This window comes from Patiria miniata, unplaced genomic scaffold (assembly GCF_015706575.1).
Source record: "Patiria miniata isolate m_02_andy unplaced genomic scaffold, ASM1570657v1 HiC_scaffold_3, whole genome shotgun sequence".
NCBI lineage: Eukaryota > Metazoa > Echinodermata > Asteroidea > Valvatida > Asterinidae > Patiria > Patiria miniata.
In genome coordinates this window covers 16,477,636-16,495,575 of record NW_024037069.1, presented here as the reverse complement: position 1 = coordinate 16,495,575, position 17,940 = coordinate 16,477,636, and the positions used below count along the sequence as shown (strand labels likewise).

At 39.3% G+C, this 17,940-nt stretch overlaps 1 protein-coding gene across 1 annotated transcript in view; it reads right to left on the bottom strand.

Moving 5' to 3' along the window:
- Positions 1–4,107: 4,107 nt before the first annotated feature.
- Positions 4,108–17,940, bottom strand: part of LOC119737995 (meckelin-like) — a 31,891-nt gene continuing 18,058 nt past the window's right edge. Inside the window, exons 16-29 of the mRNA XM_038212694.1 lie at positions 16,443–16,598; positions 15,564–15,662; positions 13,893–13,979; positions 12,609–12,788; positions 11,773–11,829; positions 11,116–11,256; positions 10,901–10,981; positions 9,992–10,108; positions 9,106–9,216; positions 8,686–8,719; positions 8,072–8,163; positions 6,913–7,015; positions 5,871–6,013; positions 4,108–4,436 (exon numbers count right to left, since the gene is read on the bottom strand). Coding sequence (XP_038068622.1) covers positions 4,356–4,436; positions 5,871–6,013; positions 6,913–7,015; positions 8,072–8,163; positions 8,686–8,719; positions 9,106–9,216; positions 9,992–10,108; positions 10,901–10,981; positions 11,116–11,256; positions 11,773–11,829; positions 12,609–12,788; positions 13,893–13,979; positions 15,564–15,662; positions 16,443–16,598 — 1,482 coding nt within the window. The 3' untranslated portion in view covers positions 4,108–4,355. The remainder of the gene's footprint in view (positions 4,437–5,870; positions 6,014–6,912; positions 7,016–8,071; positions 8,164–8,685; positions 8,720–9,105; positions 9,217–9,991; positions 10,109–10,900; positions 10,982–11,115; positions 11,257–11,772; positions 11,830–12,608; positions 12,789–13,892; positions 13,980–15,563; positions 15,663–16,442; positions 16,599–17,940) is intronic.

Below are 17,940 nucleotides of genomic sequence, written 5' to 3'. Positions count from 1 at the left end.
TTATTTCCCCTGACCTCCTTCCGTGATTGGCGGGCGGCTTTGCTCCTTTAGGGCCCCTCGGCGGTGTTTACGGCGCGCTGCCAGGTATAAACATCGCACCAATGATCCCGGCTGAGTAGGAAAGTACATAAACAAATCTCGAAACAATACTGCGGGCAAGGTTTGTTGGTTGTGCAATAAAATGAGGAAAACAAGACAGCGATGATCATAAAAGAGATTGCTTGCAGGTTAGGCGGAAAGGCAGGGGTGCTAAAAGAATGGTCGGTCGTTCACCACATCCTCCAATTAAGAATTATCTTGCGTAAATGATTACACAACGACTGCACTTAGTTTTGGTAGTAAAAATTCGTTCCCATGTCCAAATACTACGGAATATTTCCATTGTCTAATAAATTATTGTCTCAATTTTAAATACACATATCAGGTGAATATTCTATCTTTATTTTTTTTTCTTTTCTTGGGCAGCAAATTCTGGAATAATAGATTACTGAGATTGTTCTTTGTAAAAAAAAAGAAGATAAGTCTGCTGAAAGGTACATATAGGTTAGCAAAAATACGTGTCTGAACATTTCCAAAGAAAATGTGAAAACGTGAATGTTTTTGTTTTGGAATTGGTTGATGTTAAAACAAAATGAATCGACGTCGGAACAATGAAGATCCAAGAACTAGCAAAAACCTAATGCAAAAGTAAGCGTGGGCCGTTATGAACAGGTATTTCGGTCGCGAAATACTTGATCTAAGATTGACCTTGCTTTCTTCACAAGTAAATTACAATGAACCATGGAGGTAGGAAACATAGGGCACTGGAGGGGCTAAAAAAATTGCAGTTGATACACGGTCAATGACCTTTCATACATCACACCCACTTTAAATGGTTGATTATGATGTAACATGTCTGTAAATGGTTTATGATGATGTAACATGTCTGCCCGGATATCACATATCAGCACTAATTATTTCCCAATTCTCCAGGATTCAATGTAATGTGGAGTGTCATGGCCTAGCGGTTAAGAACACCGGACTCATGCCCTGGTGTTTCAGAGGCAACAGTGGCTTCGTCCTTCGGATTTAAGGCCTAACGCACGTAAAAGAACCCAATAACACTCATCGCTAAGAGAAGGGGTTTGCCCCGGTGTTTCTGGCCTCCTAGTTATACTCCCTTGTGGAAGTCCTTAGGAGAAGAACCAACCAAGTACCAACTACCAAGTACCGGTACCAAGTAAAGATGGTGATTTTTGTTATCGGCAGCGGTCGTGTATGTGCGTACTCGAGTGGTGTATATGGGGATGGGATATTAGCAAATAATTTTAAATACCGTTGAAACGTTGAAATGTTAAGCCATTTCACAAAAGCTGACACAGACGTACCGACGTGATTGACATAATAAATCAACGATTGACATAATAAGTCAAAATAACGTGGTGCTTATATAGCGCTTTTTATACAACACCTGAATAAATCCCCGTCATCTGATTGGTGAATTGTAGATCATGTGACATATTATTATTCGGTATAATGCACGGTGCGACCATGCGTTATACCCATGCGTTATACCGTTTCACTTTGCGCTTGTTCCATGACCCGGTATTTGCGTGCAAAATGCATGCTGGTGTGCGCGTTCAGCGTAGCGCGTATTGTTCCAAAGAGCCAGCCTTACAGCGTTGGGTTCAAACATTTTCGTGAAGGGGTAGTTCAACATCTTTAAAATCAAAGCAAATTGTAGTTTATAATTTACCAATCAAATGACGAGAATTTATTCAGGTGTTGTATAAAACAAATAACGAATGTTTTACGTTCGTGCGATGGAAAGAATAATTTCATTCGGTGACAGATTGAATGTTCTATTCCACTCGGCTTCGCCTCGTGGAATAGAACATTCAATCTGTCACCTCATGAAATTATTCTTACCATCGCACTCACAAACATTCGTTATTTGTATAATAACAAGGGTCTCAAAGCGCTTCACAAAGTAGCGGGAAGTCATGGGAAAAGTTGTAAACGGATTTAAAATGTTTTTCTTCATTTAAACGTTTAAACGAGTAAACTTCACATCCTTCATTCGATTGACGTGAGGGGTACAGTACAGTGACTCGGATCGCTGGGTGTGGTTTTCTTCGGTTAATAAAATGCTGTCTTCAATCCAAAAGAGGAAACTCAGGTTTTTAATACCTCACAAATCTTTCCACATCTCACAGCTGTTTCATAAAAAGAAGAGAACCTTTTAAGTGGATTAATTTCGAACCAAAGATTTTACAATCTGTGTCACAACTGCTTAATCTTAACAAGCAAAGGTGCCATGCACTTGAGCTACACGTATAAACCATTTAAGCATTCGGCATCTTTATTTTGACAGTTATTAAGATCACGGAGCTAACAAAAGAGGGCTGCGTTACATTGTTGCCATCAAAGATGTGATGTCCTCTGAATATTTTCCTTACATTTTTGGTGGAAACAGGGATGTAAGTAACCACTGATAAAAATAGCTGAAAACAGCTGGAAAAAGGTGTAAACAAGCTGTACTTTGGAAATCTCCTATACTTTTGTACACAGCAAGTGAGGGGGAAAAGCTGAAATCCAAAAAAAAAAAAAAAAGCTAAAATCAGCTCAAAAGCTAAGATTTCACACCCCTGTGGAAAGGATGCACAAGACACCAGTATATTCTGTGTCAAATTCAATCCTACAATTTTGTTCCAACAACAGAAACATCACGCAAAGCAATTTGTCACAAGACAAAACAATTAAGTGATCATCTTTGACAACTGCTCAATATATACATACATTTCAATGGCAGTTTAGGAACTCATTTTTATGATTTCTCAAAGTAGGCCAATCAAAGAATCATAGTAGAATATCAACACTGATACGAATAACAAATATATAAACTACATGTACTAGTACCACACAGCAAATTGCTCCCACGTGCAAGCAATCAATTAAGTACTGAATTAAATGTGACAGATTTTCACATCATTCAAATGTAAAAGGCCAAGGCACCGTACAGAAGGATGGAATTTTTCCTTTATATTTACAGTTTAAAAAATCAAGGTAACTTTCAAGGTGATTCATATAATATGTTACACATCATACTCACTGGAAATAAATACATGTTCATGTAGATCAAATAGCCCATACTCAATGCACATCTACACTCCAAAAAGAACGGTACGAATGGTTCAGCACAAAGTGCATCAAAAATAAAGCTAGCTTTAACCAACTAGCAAATTAGCTTAAAGGGAATGTACATCATTGGCTTTCGCTGTAATTTTCAGAAATGAACTAGTTGAGGGGTTAGTATAATAGAACAAAATATTGTTACACTGACATGTTTGAAGTTTTGTGTCCGAAAAGGCTGGAAAAACCAAGAAAAACAAAAATGTTCAAGTAGTCTGGTTCCCTGACTCCACTAAAAATGAAATGGATCAATTTATAGATGCCGGAAAATTGTAAGGTAAGGGAACAAGTCTAGCTGGCCTGCACACGTTCATGAACATGTAACCAATAGCAAACACAATTTGGACTGAAACAATGGTAAATATGGAGCAGTAGTTGAAAAATAGTTAGGTTTTTCCAACGGTGGTCGGCCAACTACCATTGGAAATGTATACAAAAATACCATTTTCTTGAAAATGACTTCACACCAGGTGCCATAATTTTACAGAATGCTTAAGACTGTCATTTACCAACATCCTAGTAAGGTATTTCGTAAAAACTTGGTAGTTTTATTTTTCGATGTCTGCAAATGTTGTATATTCCCTTTATAAAGTCACATAATAAGAAGCACTGAATACACATGTACAGCTCTCTTGGACTGCTTAGGTATGAAACTGCCAACTTCAAGTTGCTAAAATTAATCAAGGCAAGTGTTCAAATCATCACTGTGAACTCTAAGAATGGTCAATTTTGTATTAGTCTACAGTTTTCCCACACAAGACTCACACACACCCACACACACGTGTGTAAATGCCGGCAATCGTGGACGCCCTTTTGTCCCTTATCCTCTTTCCTTTGTTTGTACACTAACTTTTTAGCGACAGCTCTCATTGGTTTTGTACACGATTTGAGATCGTGGACGTTCGGTCAATCGTGGACGTATTGTTTGCGCCCCAATTCTTTTGTCCTACGTCCACAACTGCTGGTGTTTACATACTCACACACACACACAAATGTTGGCATTCCTGAACTCCCCCCCCCCAAAAAAAACCCAGTGTCCGTTATCCCATCCATGGACTGACAAACCAAGCTCACAGTGGAGAGCGCCCACTATCTCTGATTGCTGACCAGGCCAGACAGCACAGTTACAGCCTCCTTTTTTTGGCAAGGCTGGTCTTCTGAAGTACGTTTCTGGACAGTTGTGCTTAAATCAGGAATCGTTCATCCACCAGGGTTTTCTTGGCCAGATTGGCCCGACCCCCTGCAGCCCGAACCTTGAGCAGGAACTGTTGAAAAGGAAACAAATCAAACTCCAAATTATCACCTTGGTAACGACGTGTCAAAAAGGGGAAACAGAGGAAATTTTGAATTTCTTTTTAGATCTGATTATTAAAAGTTGAGACATTGGCCTACAGATGTTGACAGGGTTAAAATAGATTAAAACGCTGATACGCTTTTGTTTTATCTTAAACATCATTTGTCTCAACATCCAACTTGAAAATGATTAATCCTTTTCTTCCTCCATTGTCTTCTGTTACAGATAATCCACCTGGTCTTCCCCCCCCCCCCTTTCCACCTCCATACTGTTTCCCCCCCCCCCCCCCCCCCCCCCCGCATCATCCCCTTCACTCTCACACTCTTTTGTCCGTTCCCACTCCCTGTGACCTTTGATCCTTCCCCCTTCTGGTCCCTCCCCTGTTTACACCAGACCCCTTGTGGTTTGCCATCTCCCTTTGTTTCTTTGTTCTCTCATCCACCCTCCCCTGCATCTTTCCACACCTTTCCCACCTAATCCTCCTTTTGTGTTTCTTCTTTCAGCCCTGCATGTTTGTGTGCACCCCCATGTTAATGTATGTACCTCTGTCATTTCTGTTTTAGCCTCTGAAGAAGAACTTGCTAAGTTCGCAACGTCAGGCCACTTTAATTTTTAGATTTGTTTTATCTTAGTTATTTCATGGATTTTGAAGCAATACTAATGTGTTTAAAGTTGTATTCCCCCAGCTCTTCAAAAAATGAATATTTTCAATGTGTATGTTTTATTTATCGAAAAAAAACCGAGCAGAATTAGTGCACGGCTGCCATTAATTTGAATTTTGGGAAGAAATAGTTCAATAGCAAAACTTCGGGGGATTTTTTGGTTCAATCTCTCTCAATAACTTTTTTATTGCTAGGTAAATAGCAATTAAAAAAAAACACCTATTTTTTGAGGTGAAACTTGAAAATAGCAAGGGGGAATGCATCTTTAAATACTGCTTTAAGGAAGACTACATTTTTTTTTAGGTTGGGCCAACACAAAAAATAGTTGTGCTTCCGATTACATGGCATTTGCAAATAGGGTAGTAGGTAGGGAATTGGCTGCCAAAACCTGCTGGCATTTACAAATAGCTTCTATATCGAATGTTCTTTTTGTGTCTGTAATATATTGGAATGTTTTTTTTTCTGAAATATTTTGTATTTCTAAGTGAATTTTTTGCTATGTCAGAAATGGAAGAAATGAAATATGCAAAACAATATGCAGCAAAATATTATAAAACAACATAACCTGAGGTCTAGAGTTACCAAAGTGAAAACTTTCTTGCTTTTTCATTAATGTAGGTAACTTAACCAGTTAATTTTGCAACAAAAGGAATCTGTTTGACTGAGCAAGTGACAAATTAACTCACAATTCTTGGCAAATCATCAGTAAAACATCATTAATAAACAAGAAACGAATCACTCACTGCGCTGCCGATGTACGTGATGATGGCCGCCAGTACAAAGTTAGTGAACATCAGATCAACGATGCAGAACAACAGGAGTTCAAACAACTGCAAGGTGGACTCATTGCCGTGGAATAAGGCATTGTCAAAGGCATGGCCACCATCTTGAAAAACAAATAGGACAAAACAGGTAGAAAACATGATGTATGCATTAGGGAATTAAGAAAACATTACAACTTGTTTTTATAATTCCAACTTATAATGGCAGTGGAGACCAACTTTACAGCACCCTCTTAATGTGATTTATTTTCTTATCTATTTCCAAGCAAATTATACTCACCCTTAGTGGTGCCACACAGGCACAATTGTGATTGGCGGTGTCATTAATAATTACCATTAAACATAAATTATGCATTGCAAAAATGTTTTAAGATGTAAAGTCCTTATTGCCTAAAAGCACAACGAATATTGTACGGCAATGTTGATTTTTCTCCGTGATGATGAACTGCAAAAGATGACTTCTCTGCAGTACCTCGATTGGTGCTGCCCAAAACTGGTGATGTGCATTTTCGAATAATTTGGTATTCGACTATTCATACTCGGACTTCATCAAACATTCAAATAGCGCTGATCAAGTTTTACATGCGCCAGCCTTAAAACTGGCCACCGATCGGGATTTGCATGCACCTGCGCTTGTCCAAAATTGCCATACAGCTCACTAACCATCTAAAGATATATGTATCGATATATGTTTTCGACGTAGCAGAAGAACTGATATTTGACAGATTCTAAAAAAAAGAAATTTCAGCTAATATTCCTCACAGAAGCTCTTAAACTATGTGTGTACAGTGGCTTTCACCGACATAATGTGGTATTTGACAAACAATAAAACCATGCAACTTTTATGATTAAAATAACATCATCGATGTTTTTTTATCACCTCCTCGAGACCACTCAAATTTTTTTAATATTTGAATGGAAAAAAATTATGATTGAATATTTTTCGAATATTCAGTATATTTAGCACAGGCCTAGCATTCATCCCCTGATCTATTGTTCTTACCATTGAAGAAAAATCCTTTGTCAGCTGGATCGTAGAATTCCATGTCCAGAATCTGTTCCAGTAGAAGTTTGTCTTTGACTACGTAATCAATGTCACGGATGCCCTGCAATTCAGAAAAAACCCCGGCCCCCCATCATTTTTATTCTTAGTTTCAATGATAAAAATTCGTATGGGTCCGATTAAAGGCAATATCAGTGCTGGCTCCTGGGCCCAATTTCATAGCTCTGCTAACCACATAGTTCCGTGCTTACGATTACGATGGTTACAGCAGAAAAATGATGTGCTAACCTTGTAAGCACGGAATCCTTAGTTAGGGGATGTATGCAGGTACATAAGGCAAAATTCCATGCCAAGCCGTGAAATATGCTAACTGTAAGCACACATTTTTTTGCTACAGTAAGTAGGGACTTGTCACTAACGGTAAGCAGTGCCATGAAATTGGGCCCAGCACTGTTTCAAGAGTTGGGGTTTGACTGAAGACTTGTCCTGCTAATGGTTACTTCTGATTCTAGTTCAAGTTCTAATTAATATTTCATAACTAGCATAACCATCTACTCCAGTTTGCACTGAACTTGTTCTTGGATCTCTTTTTCTGTTCAAAGTCTAGATTTGATTCTGGTTTTACTTCTGGTTCGGGCTTTCATTTTGGTTCTAGCTTATATTTGTTTTTTTCCCCCCAAGTACAGTCTTAGACTGTGGGTGCTTATAATTTCATTTTTTTAATGCTTTTTTTGTCTAACAGAAAGTGAAAGCAGACTGACTACCCAATAGAGCACATTTAGGATCCTAATCATAACGTGAACTGTATATAGCACTTTTAACTAAGATCAAAGCGCTTTACATTATTATTACCCCTGCTCATTGGGCCCATGAAACATTCCTGAGACCATCTCAGCTCCCTGGGGAGTACATACAGCTCGATGCTGCCATTTCGGCGCAAAGCAGCTAAAATCAATCACAATCACCATCTGTGCCCTCACAGGTTCCTATTTACTCCTCGGTGGAGAGAAGCAATGAGTGATTAGGTGCTTTATCCAAGAGCACACGCACCATGACCTCAGGCTGGACTCAAACCCACAACCTGCAGAATTACCCGCAGACCACAAGTTCAATGCTCCAGACCACGGCACTCCACTAAACAATGTTGTTAGTAACTCACATGATCAAGGAAAGCAGCCAGGAACCGGTTCATGGTCTGATATGCTTGGATGGACTTCTCTGCTTCTTGATTCCTACCAGCATCTGGCCGACCTGAGAAAAGAATAAAAATAATGCAATACTTAAAACGTCATAAAAAGTTCTGATTGTCCCCAAATCATTGCCCTGTCCCCAACCTAAAAAACCTGAAATGCAGTACTGGTGCATGTAACTGGTTTTATATGTTGAATCAAAAAGGTTTTTTTTTGGGGGGGGGGGCATTGCACCTGGATCTACTCTGTTAATTACACAGCTTGCCACCAGTATTAGCGTACACACCCCATGTTCAATTTTGGATTTTGAATTCAAAGACAACTATTGTCCACTAACATGTGTTTTCTTTCTTTCCCAGCTTTGATGGAAAAAATGAGGGGGATAGCTTACACTAGAAGTTATTAATTTTTACCAGTTACATATGAATTTACGTATAACAATCAATATATTGTCACACAAGTAAAATGCCTTTTATCTGGTACAAGCAAGTTGAATTTGTAGTCCAACCCTGTAAAAGTTTCAAATCTGTAATTGCTTACAAGTGTTTTTTTATATTTATGTCTCCAAGGCTTTATTTCTTACCTCTTGTGCCATCAATTCTTGCTGCTACACCATCCTGCAATTGCAACATATTCAGACCATTGTGAAGTTAAGGTTCACTGAGTTTTGTATGCACTATGCATGAGTGCACAGTTAGTATTCAATGGACTGTGTTCATCAACACTAGCTGGTGCTTTGTAAAAATTGCCAAGAGCTGAGCTATTTCTGCGCAGAGCATAATTTGCTAACCAATAATTATTTTTTGCTTTTTAAACTGCTTTATAAAATTGAGCCCAATGCATGAATGCCGAGCGAGAAACAACTGCTTAGCTTGTGTCAGGCATGCGTAACTCTGCACCAGAACCAAAAAGAGTTGATACATGGAATCAAAATCGTGACATTCCTTGTGACATGACGGGACACATGAAGTCCCCACAGCCTAGTACTCGGATCCATACATACCAGGGGCTGCAGTATGGTGTTGTATTGCTCCCTGAACTTCATAGGCAGTAAGATCTCAAACGTCTGCTGTTCACTGTTAGGCAATAGGCCCCTCTGACCGCACAGGTTATCCTATCAAGAGCAGGAAGAAGATTCTTACAATTCTATTTAGACCACACTTTTCACATTTGCATAGAACTGTGGCACACACAGACTCACTGACAAAATATGCAACAATCTCTGTGCCCTCAAAAAAAGGCACTTCAATTATATGCCAATGTAAAATGAACAGGAAAACACACCGATTCACAGATGAAATTGTGGAATATTATATACATTGTAATGATAACACACTGTAATTACAACTTTGTCCAGTTAAGCTAAAACTTTGCATATAAATTTAAAGGCACATATCATTCGAATTATCCCAAAAGTAACCTACCCAATTATTATAAAAAAAAGCTCACTTGGTTAAAATATACTGGTACTAAACACAACGTGAAACTGTTTTTCTGGCTTGCAGTCATTGCGAAGAAATCAAGAAATGTAGGTGTTTTCCACCGATTAGTCAACTGACTCATCTTTGGAAAAAAAGAGTGCTATGGATGAAATCATGTTGTGATAAAACAGTTTGGTCATGAATTTTTACTGTTTTCATGAAAAGTGTAATATACAATGCTGGCTGAAAATTTAACAGGTTTAGATTTTGAGTGGTGTTATTTTTGGCAACGAAAAAAAAATGCCTAAAAGGCAAATTACCCTAAGCATGAATGTCTCCACAAGCATACTAAATTTCACAACAATTTGTCATCTGAAACAACCCCCCCCCCCAAACTGTAAGTTGACCACAAATCATAGTTCTTTGGGGATTAAGATCTCACAAGACAGTATCTCCCAATGCAGTTACCTCTTCTCTCTTGAGCTGGTCTCTCATCTCTTTCATGTCGGTGTCGGCAAAGCCGTGGACGGAGCGGCCGTGGATGTAGTAGCCAAAGGTGTTGTCAATCAGGACAAAGACACTGATCTGATGTAACGAGAGCAGGGATTGGTTAAAGAGGCTGTAAGAAACTTTATGATAGGTTGATTGAAATGTAGCCATAAAAAAATGACATCCTCAACTGATCTGATGTAACAAGAACAGGGATTGGTTAATTGAAGTGTAGCCATAAAAAAATGACATCCTCTACTGATCTGATGCAACGAGAACAGGGATTGGTTCAAGAAGACGTAAGAAACTTTATGATTGGTTGATTAAAATGTAGCCATAAAAAAATGACATCCTCAACTGATCTGATGTAACGAGAACTGGGATTGGTTCAAGAAGCTGTAAGAAACTTTATGATTGGTTAATTGAAATGTAGCCATGAAAAAATGACATCCTCAACTGATCTGATTGGTTAGAAGAGATGTAAGACATGCAATGATTGGCTGACTCAAATGAAGTAATGAAAAAAAAAAAGCATCGTCAAAACAAAAATCCTCATAAAAAATGAGGTCCTATAAAGCGGGATATGAGACAGAAATACCACTAAAATAAAAGAAGTCCTTAAAAAATAAATCTTAAATAAAAAAATTAATCCTCAGGACAAAACATTCTAAAAAAGAAAATGACGTTCACAGATAAAATGGAAGATTGAATTGAAGTAAAATATGAGCTCCTTGGGAAAAAAAAGAGGCATTTCAATCAAATTGAGCTCCTTGGAAAAATTATGTCCTCGGGGAAAACTTAGTGTCTTCAGAATAAAATTCCTTGCACAGCACAATCCTTGCAATTAAACATGCGAAAACTTTGAGCAAGGACCTTGATGAAACTTACATTTGCCATGGAGCACAAGTCCACGAAATTCCTCATGCTGTCGGCAATGAAGCGCTCATAGATGAAGGCAAAGAAAATCCACTGCGAATAAAACAAGAGTCTATTAACTATTTGCTTCCAAACAGATGTGACTCTGCACACGAATACAATTCAATTCTTTTTGATATAATCGAATCATAATGGTTTGGTTGAATCATAATCATAAAGGTGTCTACCTGTAGCAGTGACAGCAGCAGGTATATTCCTGATGCAACAGCGAATCTCAGCACCCTGCTAGGATCACCAGTATAATCACTCGGGTCTACGTATACGTCACTGCGGGGATCCATTGTGGTCAGATTTTTCAGACCAATCACCTTTACATAGAAAAAAAACCCAAAACAACATTAACCATAAATCCCTAGGCCTTTTAGCTAGGATGTAGCCTCAATCCTGCAAAACCCTCCAATTGGCCTCATAGAAAAATAGCATATAGCCTCAATCCTGCAAATTCCTCTATTATTTCTTGAATATGGTCCGTGGATTTGCGCATAAACATTAAAGAGATCTGCCCAGTAAACAGACTGGTTACCGGTCCCTACATTATCGTATCTGACACAGGGGCAGTAGCCAGTCTACCCTGAGAAAACTGAATTAATAAAGTACTTTTAAAGTATTCATTTCATACCTTAACATGGGCAAATGTTTTCGTTCGGTGTCTCAGTTAAAAAGTGATTAACTTTTGAATTGCAAGAAAAATATAATTTACACAAAAATTAATCTATTTTCTGGGGTACGCAATCTGTTCAGACCGAAATCACTAAAACTCATCTCTCCAGAAGATATTGTGACACGTAGGAATAAAATGTAAAAAAAACTGGTTGGCGTGTTACCTCTAAGAAAAACAGCATAGCCGACATTTGAAAGAAAATACTGCTACGCCTCATTTCCTGTAATAAAGACACAAAAAGAAATACTACTGAAAAGTCATTTTTTAAAAATATTTCACTGGAAAACAGAAGTTGATTTCACTTTTGATCCATGTCAGTTTCCCAGAGTGTCACTTCCCAGGTTTGCAGAACTACTAATGTTGTTAAAGGGACACTGGGTCCTGGAACAGCCCAATTGGGCTACAAAACGCGCTTTGAACGAAATGATGTTAATCGGAAATAACATATAAAAGTAGGATATAAACATCCAAACAACTATCCTTTAAAAACTGGGCGTTTTTGTGTTATTCCTGTATTATGCATGCGAGAACGAATTTCGGGGTCCACTTTTGCGACCCCAAAAAGTCGAGCTGTTTGGGTGCTAGATGTGATTTCATCTGTAACGTGTTCGCCTCTTGCGGACGTCGAAGAAAATTTATTTTGTGCATTGGTGGTTGGTCACCGCTGTTCCCGAGACACACAACGTGTACGATATACACGTCACCGCTGTTCCCGAGACACACAACGTGTATATCGTACACTGAGAACGACAGGAAAAACGTATTCGTACTCCGTCGTGTCCGATGTAAACAACCGGTTTTTTTTTTTCTTTTCTCTGGAACGGTAAGACATTAGGTTGGTTTCCTTTCAACCACATGTTTCAAATAGGATAGGTAAAACAATCCAAACCATGAAATTTTCGGGGATTTCAGGACCTAGTGTCCCTTTAACATTATGAATTGGAGAGGGTGTCACGCACCTCAAACCCCACCCTAGCAACGCCTGCGTTGGCTTCCTACCTGAAGTTCATTCCACTCGTTGGCCACAAAGTATGTCCTCCAGATACTGACCGGTGCCACGCTACCCTTGTTGCTGCCCGGGTCGCTGGACTGAACCACCCGACCCCTTGACCTCTCCCAGTCAATCAAGAAGACGTCAGACAGGCATTGGTAGACAATCAGATGCAAGACGTCCAGGGACTAGGGACAGAATGTAGCAATTGTACAGAGTCAATATTGGCCCAGTCCTTCTGTTTTGAGGAACCCCCCACGCCATCACACGCCTAAATGCTTCCTGAGAAGTGCGAATAATCGCACGCCTGAATCCCTCAGTACCGCACACCTCTGCATACATTTATGGCATTATTATATTTCAAAATTTGTGAAAAATAAAGTACGTCGGTGAAGAGAAAACGGCTTTATTGTTAACCAAGATGATTATTATGAAAAAAAATACAAGATTGTTCAGTCCCAGCTTGGACCACAGAATCACACACCCTGAAAAATCACACGCCTAGAAAAATCACACGCCTAGAAAAATCACACGCCTAGAAAAATCCAGGTGTGCTTTTTTCCACACACCTGTGATTTTCAAATCAGAAGGACTGTTGGCCCACTTTTTATCATTGCTGTAGTACTCATATTCATAATCATACTCATTCTCGGACTCTAGTACATTTTTTGTACTTGTAAACATGAGAATGTACTCGAACTCATAATTTAATGGGACAACATGTTTTTATTCAAAGCTATAGTCCATCATTTGCAGCTATCCAAAAAGTAACTGACGTAATTATTGTTGAAAACATACTTGGTTGAAAGATAGTAAGGGGACTAAACTCTCTGTTAAATCATTCTTTCTGGCAAGCTGTCATTTTGAAGAAATCATCGAAAGTAGGCCTTTCCAACGGTGTGTCTTACGACTCACCATTGGAAATTTCCGTAGAAGTTTGTTTTTTATTGGGGGAAGCGCGTGCAAGTGTTGGCACGATGCACATGTGTGCATGGTTGCTATAATTCTTTGGATCAGTGCGTGACATCGCGTAGCTGCAATCGGTTCAGTGAGAACGTGTTTCAGACGCTGTATTCAAGCCCAATTCAAAACATGATTTAGCAACTTTTGATTTGAAATTGAGATCCTAGACTGCTGTTTTTCTCGGAATATACAGAAGAAGCTGAGCTGAAACTTCATCAGGTTAGTTGTTCAGCACCCTTCTTTAGATTTTGAGCATGTTTGTTGCTTCAAATGAACAAAATGCACACATTACAAATGATGGACTATACCTTTAAGTATGACTACGTTACCTTGCAGAAGAAGGCAAAGGACAGATACCAAATGAAGGACACCTCCTGAGCCTTATGAGGAAGGACCAGGTACACCAGATCTTGCCGCTGTTAAAAAAGAAGAAGATCGATTCTTACAGAACACTGGATCATTTCAAGTTTTTTTTTTCAGGTTTCAAAAAAAATCAAATGACATTTAAAGTTTCAGAGGGGTATCATCTGGTATTCCAATTGGGCTCACATGGATCACGGATCCTAGACACCAGGATAAATGACTGTTCTGAGCTCTAGTACAAAATGCACTCAGTGGACTTGCCTTAATTGGTTAGACGTGATAACGGGCATTAACACCTGTTGGCGCGTAATCGCGAATTTTCCAGATGTGCCATTGTGTTGGGTTTTTGCACGACATCTAAAACGGAAATATTCATAAAACTGTAAGTAAAACTACTTCTTATTTAAGATATAATTGTTCCAAATTATTTTAAAAAAATATACTTCAGGATATAACAGATGGTATTGTGCAGTTTTTGTCGTCATAGATGAAGTATTTACCCGGGAAATAAACATTAAATTTCGAGGAGAACACCGTTTACCCACATTTCGTTTTTAATTAGGCTTTTATTAAAAAGTTTTAGAGAGATAGGATGCCGAACCGATGAAACAAAAGCGACATTTCATTGTTCATCTTAAAGCTAAATATATTGTGCTCGGCATTACCATGGTTATGTAGTTATCACTTATCAGAATTCAATAATAAAGACCAAAAACGTAGACTCATGAATATTAAAAAATACAATTTGCTGGCTTGACAGACTTCGAGGCCAGATCGGGCGAAGAGCCTTGCAAATCTGAAAGCCACCGAGCACAGTGGTCTTTGTTGAAAAGTATTCATGGTATTTGCCACCATGCAGTACAGGCCGTTATCACGCGTCTAACCAGGAGTTGGGCCGAGTCGTTTATCCTTGTGTGTAGGATCCGTGCACGGATGACCCAACAGTGATCAGCTTTAAATGAAATCAACTCAAAGCGAACATGTTTATAATGGCTATAGACTAGACCAGAACACGGAAAATAACATTTTATGACAATCAGTGCTCAGTGGAGTTACAGTGTTGATTCAATAACTTAGATGAGGAAGACTTTTACTATATTTTTCTGAGGTATACAGGAGGAGACCTATAGGAGAACAAAAGGTGTCAGTAATTGAGGTTTGCTCGTTATTTAACTGATCAATTTGAATACTTGCGAAAAAAGTAATGTTTCACATACAATGTTTATGGGCTCCATTCACAAGTACCCCCTCAACAGTTAAGAAAGGGAGAGTTGGGGAGACCACAGGGAGAGACATTGGAACACATCACTGACGACGCCTGACACTCACGCTGTGATGCTATTGCTTTGTGCACATTCCAACTAATTTGCACAACGTGGTTGCATGTCGTGAACAAAGTTATTGTAGCTTTAGTCAAGCCCGAGTGTCATACGTGAATCATTACAACACATATTTTGAAAACACATTTGAATCTTTAATTTCTGTTGAAAATGTCATCTGGTTAAGCTGATAAGATGGTTACCATATGTAACAAAAGGTTAAGTGTCTACTGTGTGGAATATTGTTTTCTTTTGGGTTCCCCCCTTTTTTTTTTTGGGGGGGGGGGTGTTTTCATTCAGATTTATGTTGCAACATACCTTGAAGAAAAACAGCCAATACAATGTAGTGCCAAACAGGCAGACGAAGAAGACATCTGCCAACATGCCGAGGCCGAAGAAAAAGAACTTGAACATCGTCTGTAGTGTTGAACGAGAGAACAAAAGGAAGCAACTATTAATCACAAGACAGCCATCCTGGTCTGGTTTCCTGACTACAAGATAATGATAATAATAACGGAGTCTTATATAGCGCACGTATCTACCAACAATTAGGTACTCAAGACGCTGGAAATTATGTCTATTATTAAAGAAAGGTAAATAAAGTTTATGAGAAATATGAGACCCATTATGTAGCACCTTATAAGGGTTTACAAGGTGCTGCGGCGCATATTGCAGCCACTGCCAGAAACAGCGGGGCAAACCCCTTCTCTTAGCGATAAGTGTTACTGGGTTCTTTAATGTGCATTACACAACACACGGGACCTACGGCTTTACGTCCCATCCGAAAGACGAAGCAATAATGGTAAAGTGCCTTGCTCAAGAGCACAAGCACCATGTTCCAACGGTCAGGATTTGAACCCATGTACCACGGCACACGAATCAAACACCGTAACCATTGGACCACAGCACTCCATAGTCCCACAACACTGATCTTTATCTGTGCCAGTCTCATTGTTGTCAATGTTTTATGATACTGGTGTTGAAGAGAACAGAACTACTAATTATAAAAACGTTTAAATAGACAACTTAATGTACATCATCAAAAAACAACAAAATATAATTTTAAACAATGTTAGTCTTTGATATTTTTATATTCTATTTTAGCTGCATTTTATACCCATGATAAAAAAATTTAAAAAATCTTTCATATTAGGGACAGAACCTGGGACCAGTAGAACGAAAACCAAGTGGTCCTACCTTGATATCAATGTAGATAAGCCCCGCCCTACGCCTCCAAGCGTTGGACCTTACGAGTGCCCATACCACCCCGACACCACTCAAGATACCCAAGGCAGTGGAGAGAGCGTTCTCTCCATAGTCACGGCTCATCTCATAGGTCACTCGGAAATTGACCTGTTGGAAGTAAAGAATAAACATTTACTACATTTCATTCAATTTTATATGATTTCTAATAACCCTAACTCCCTAGGCCTTTTTGCTAGGATGTAGCCTCAATCCTGCAAACTCCTCCAATTGGCCTCATGGAAAAATAGCCTGAATCCTGCAAATTCCTCCATTATTCCTTGAATATGGTCCGTGGAGGGGTGACCACTGCCTGAATCCTGCAAAATCCTGCGGCAGTGACTGTCAATATGTTGAGGCTTGGCCAGTGACATCTTGGAGCAGTACGGAGGATTTCAAGCATAATCCAGGCCTATATTTATGCATGGCTGAGCAAAAACAACACAAGGTCCGACCCAAGACCTCGACAAAGTGCATCCTACGAAATAAGAAATGCACTTTTGCCATGTAACATCAATCCTCCAAATTCCTCCACTTTGGCAAAGAGGATTTTGAAGGATTCAGGAAGGTTAGGGTTAATTTTTTTAAACACCACACAACAAAAAAGGCCTTCACAAACTATTGCCACAACACATGGACAGTATTAAAGACATACTTACAGTTGTATTCCCCGTGCTTTTCAACAAATTCAGTTTTTTTGTTCATTAATAAATTTTCAACTTGTACATTTTAGTCCAACCAAAAAAACCCCGTCCTCTTATTTCAAGCAAACTTGAATCCTTGATCCTGATTGGTCAATCCATGGCAACAACAGTGTGGTATTATCCATTATACCATGGTCCATACCGCACTCGGCATATCATGCTATTCTAAGAAGCATGCGTCATTCCTGCTGAAAAGTTTGTGTACTTCACGCGTGTTCCATCTTTACTGTGCGTCAAGTTTGCTTGAGGATAACTTCAGTATCACGCTCGCCCTCGTGCATGTCGTGGAACACGGAAAATGTGAGTGTGTCTGCCTGCCACATAACACTGGGCCTTCAGCCTCATGACATGTGGGACACTAGTCTAGTGGCTAGATGTTATGGTTTGATACACGATAACCCGTCGCCGCGAGAGGGCGCTATCACGACCAACCAATATCGCCCACGGGCTTGTCAGTATCAACGTCTAGGGAATCTCCTATTGGTAGTGTAATGAGCGCACCTGTTTGGCGTGCAATTCAAAACATTATAGTAGTTCCGAAGCAAACGCTCAAATTTCTTCCAGTACAGTAACAGATGCAGCAAAACCTACTTCACTGGTCAGCTCTTTTGTGGTGTGTAGTGTGCGTGGGACTAAAAATGGACCGTAATTTCCTGCAGAAGGAGCGCATGCGCACTAGTTTCCCACATTTTCCGGGGGGAAGATTTCAGGAGATACCATAGACATAGCTACTGACAAGTCCGTGGGCA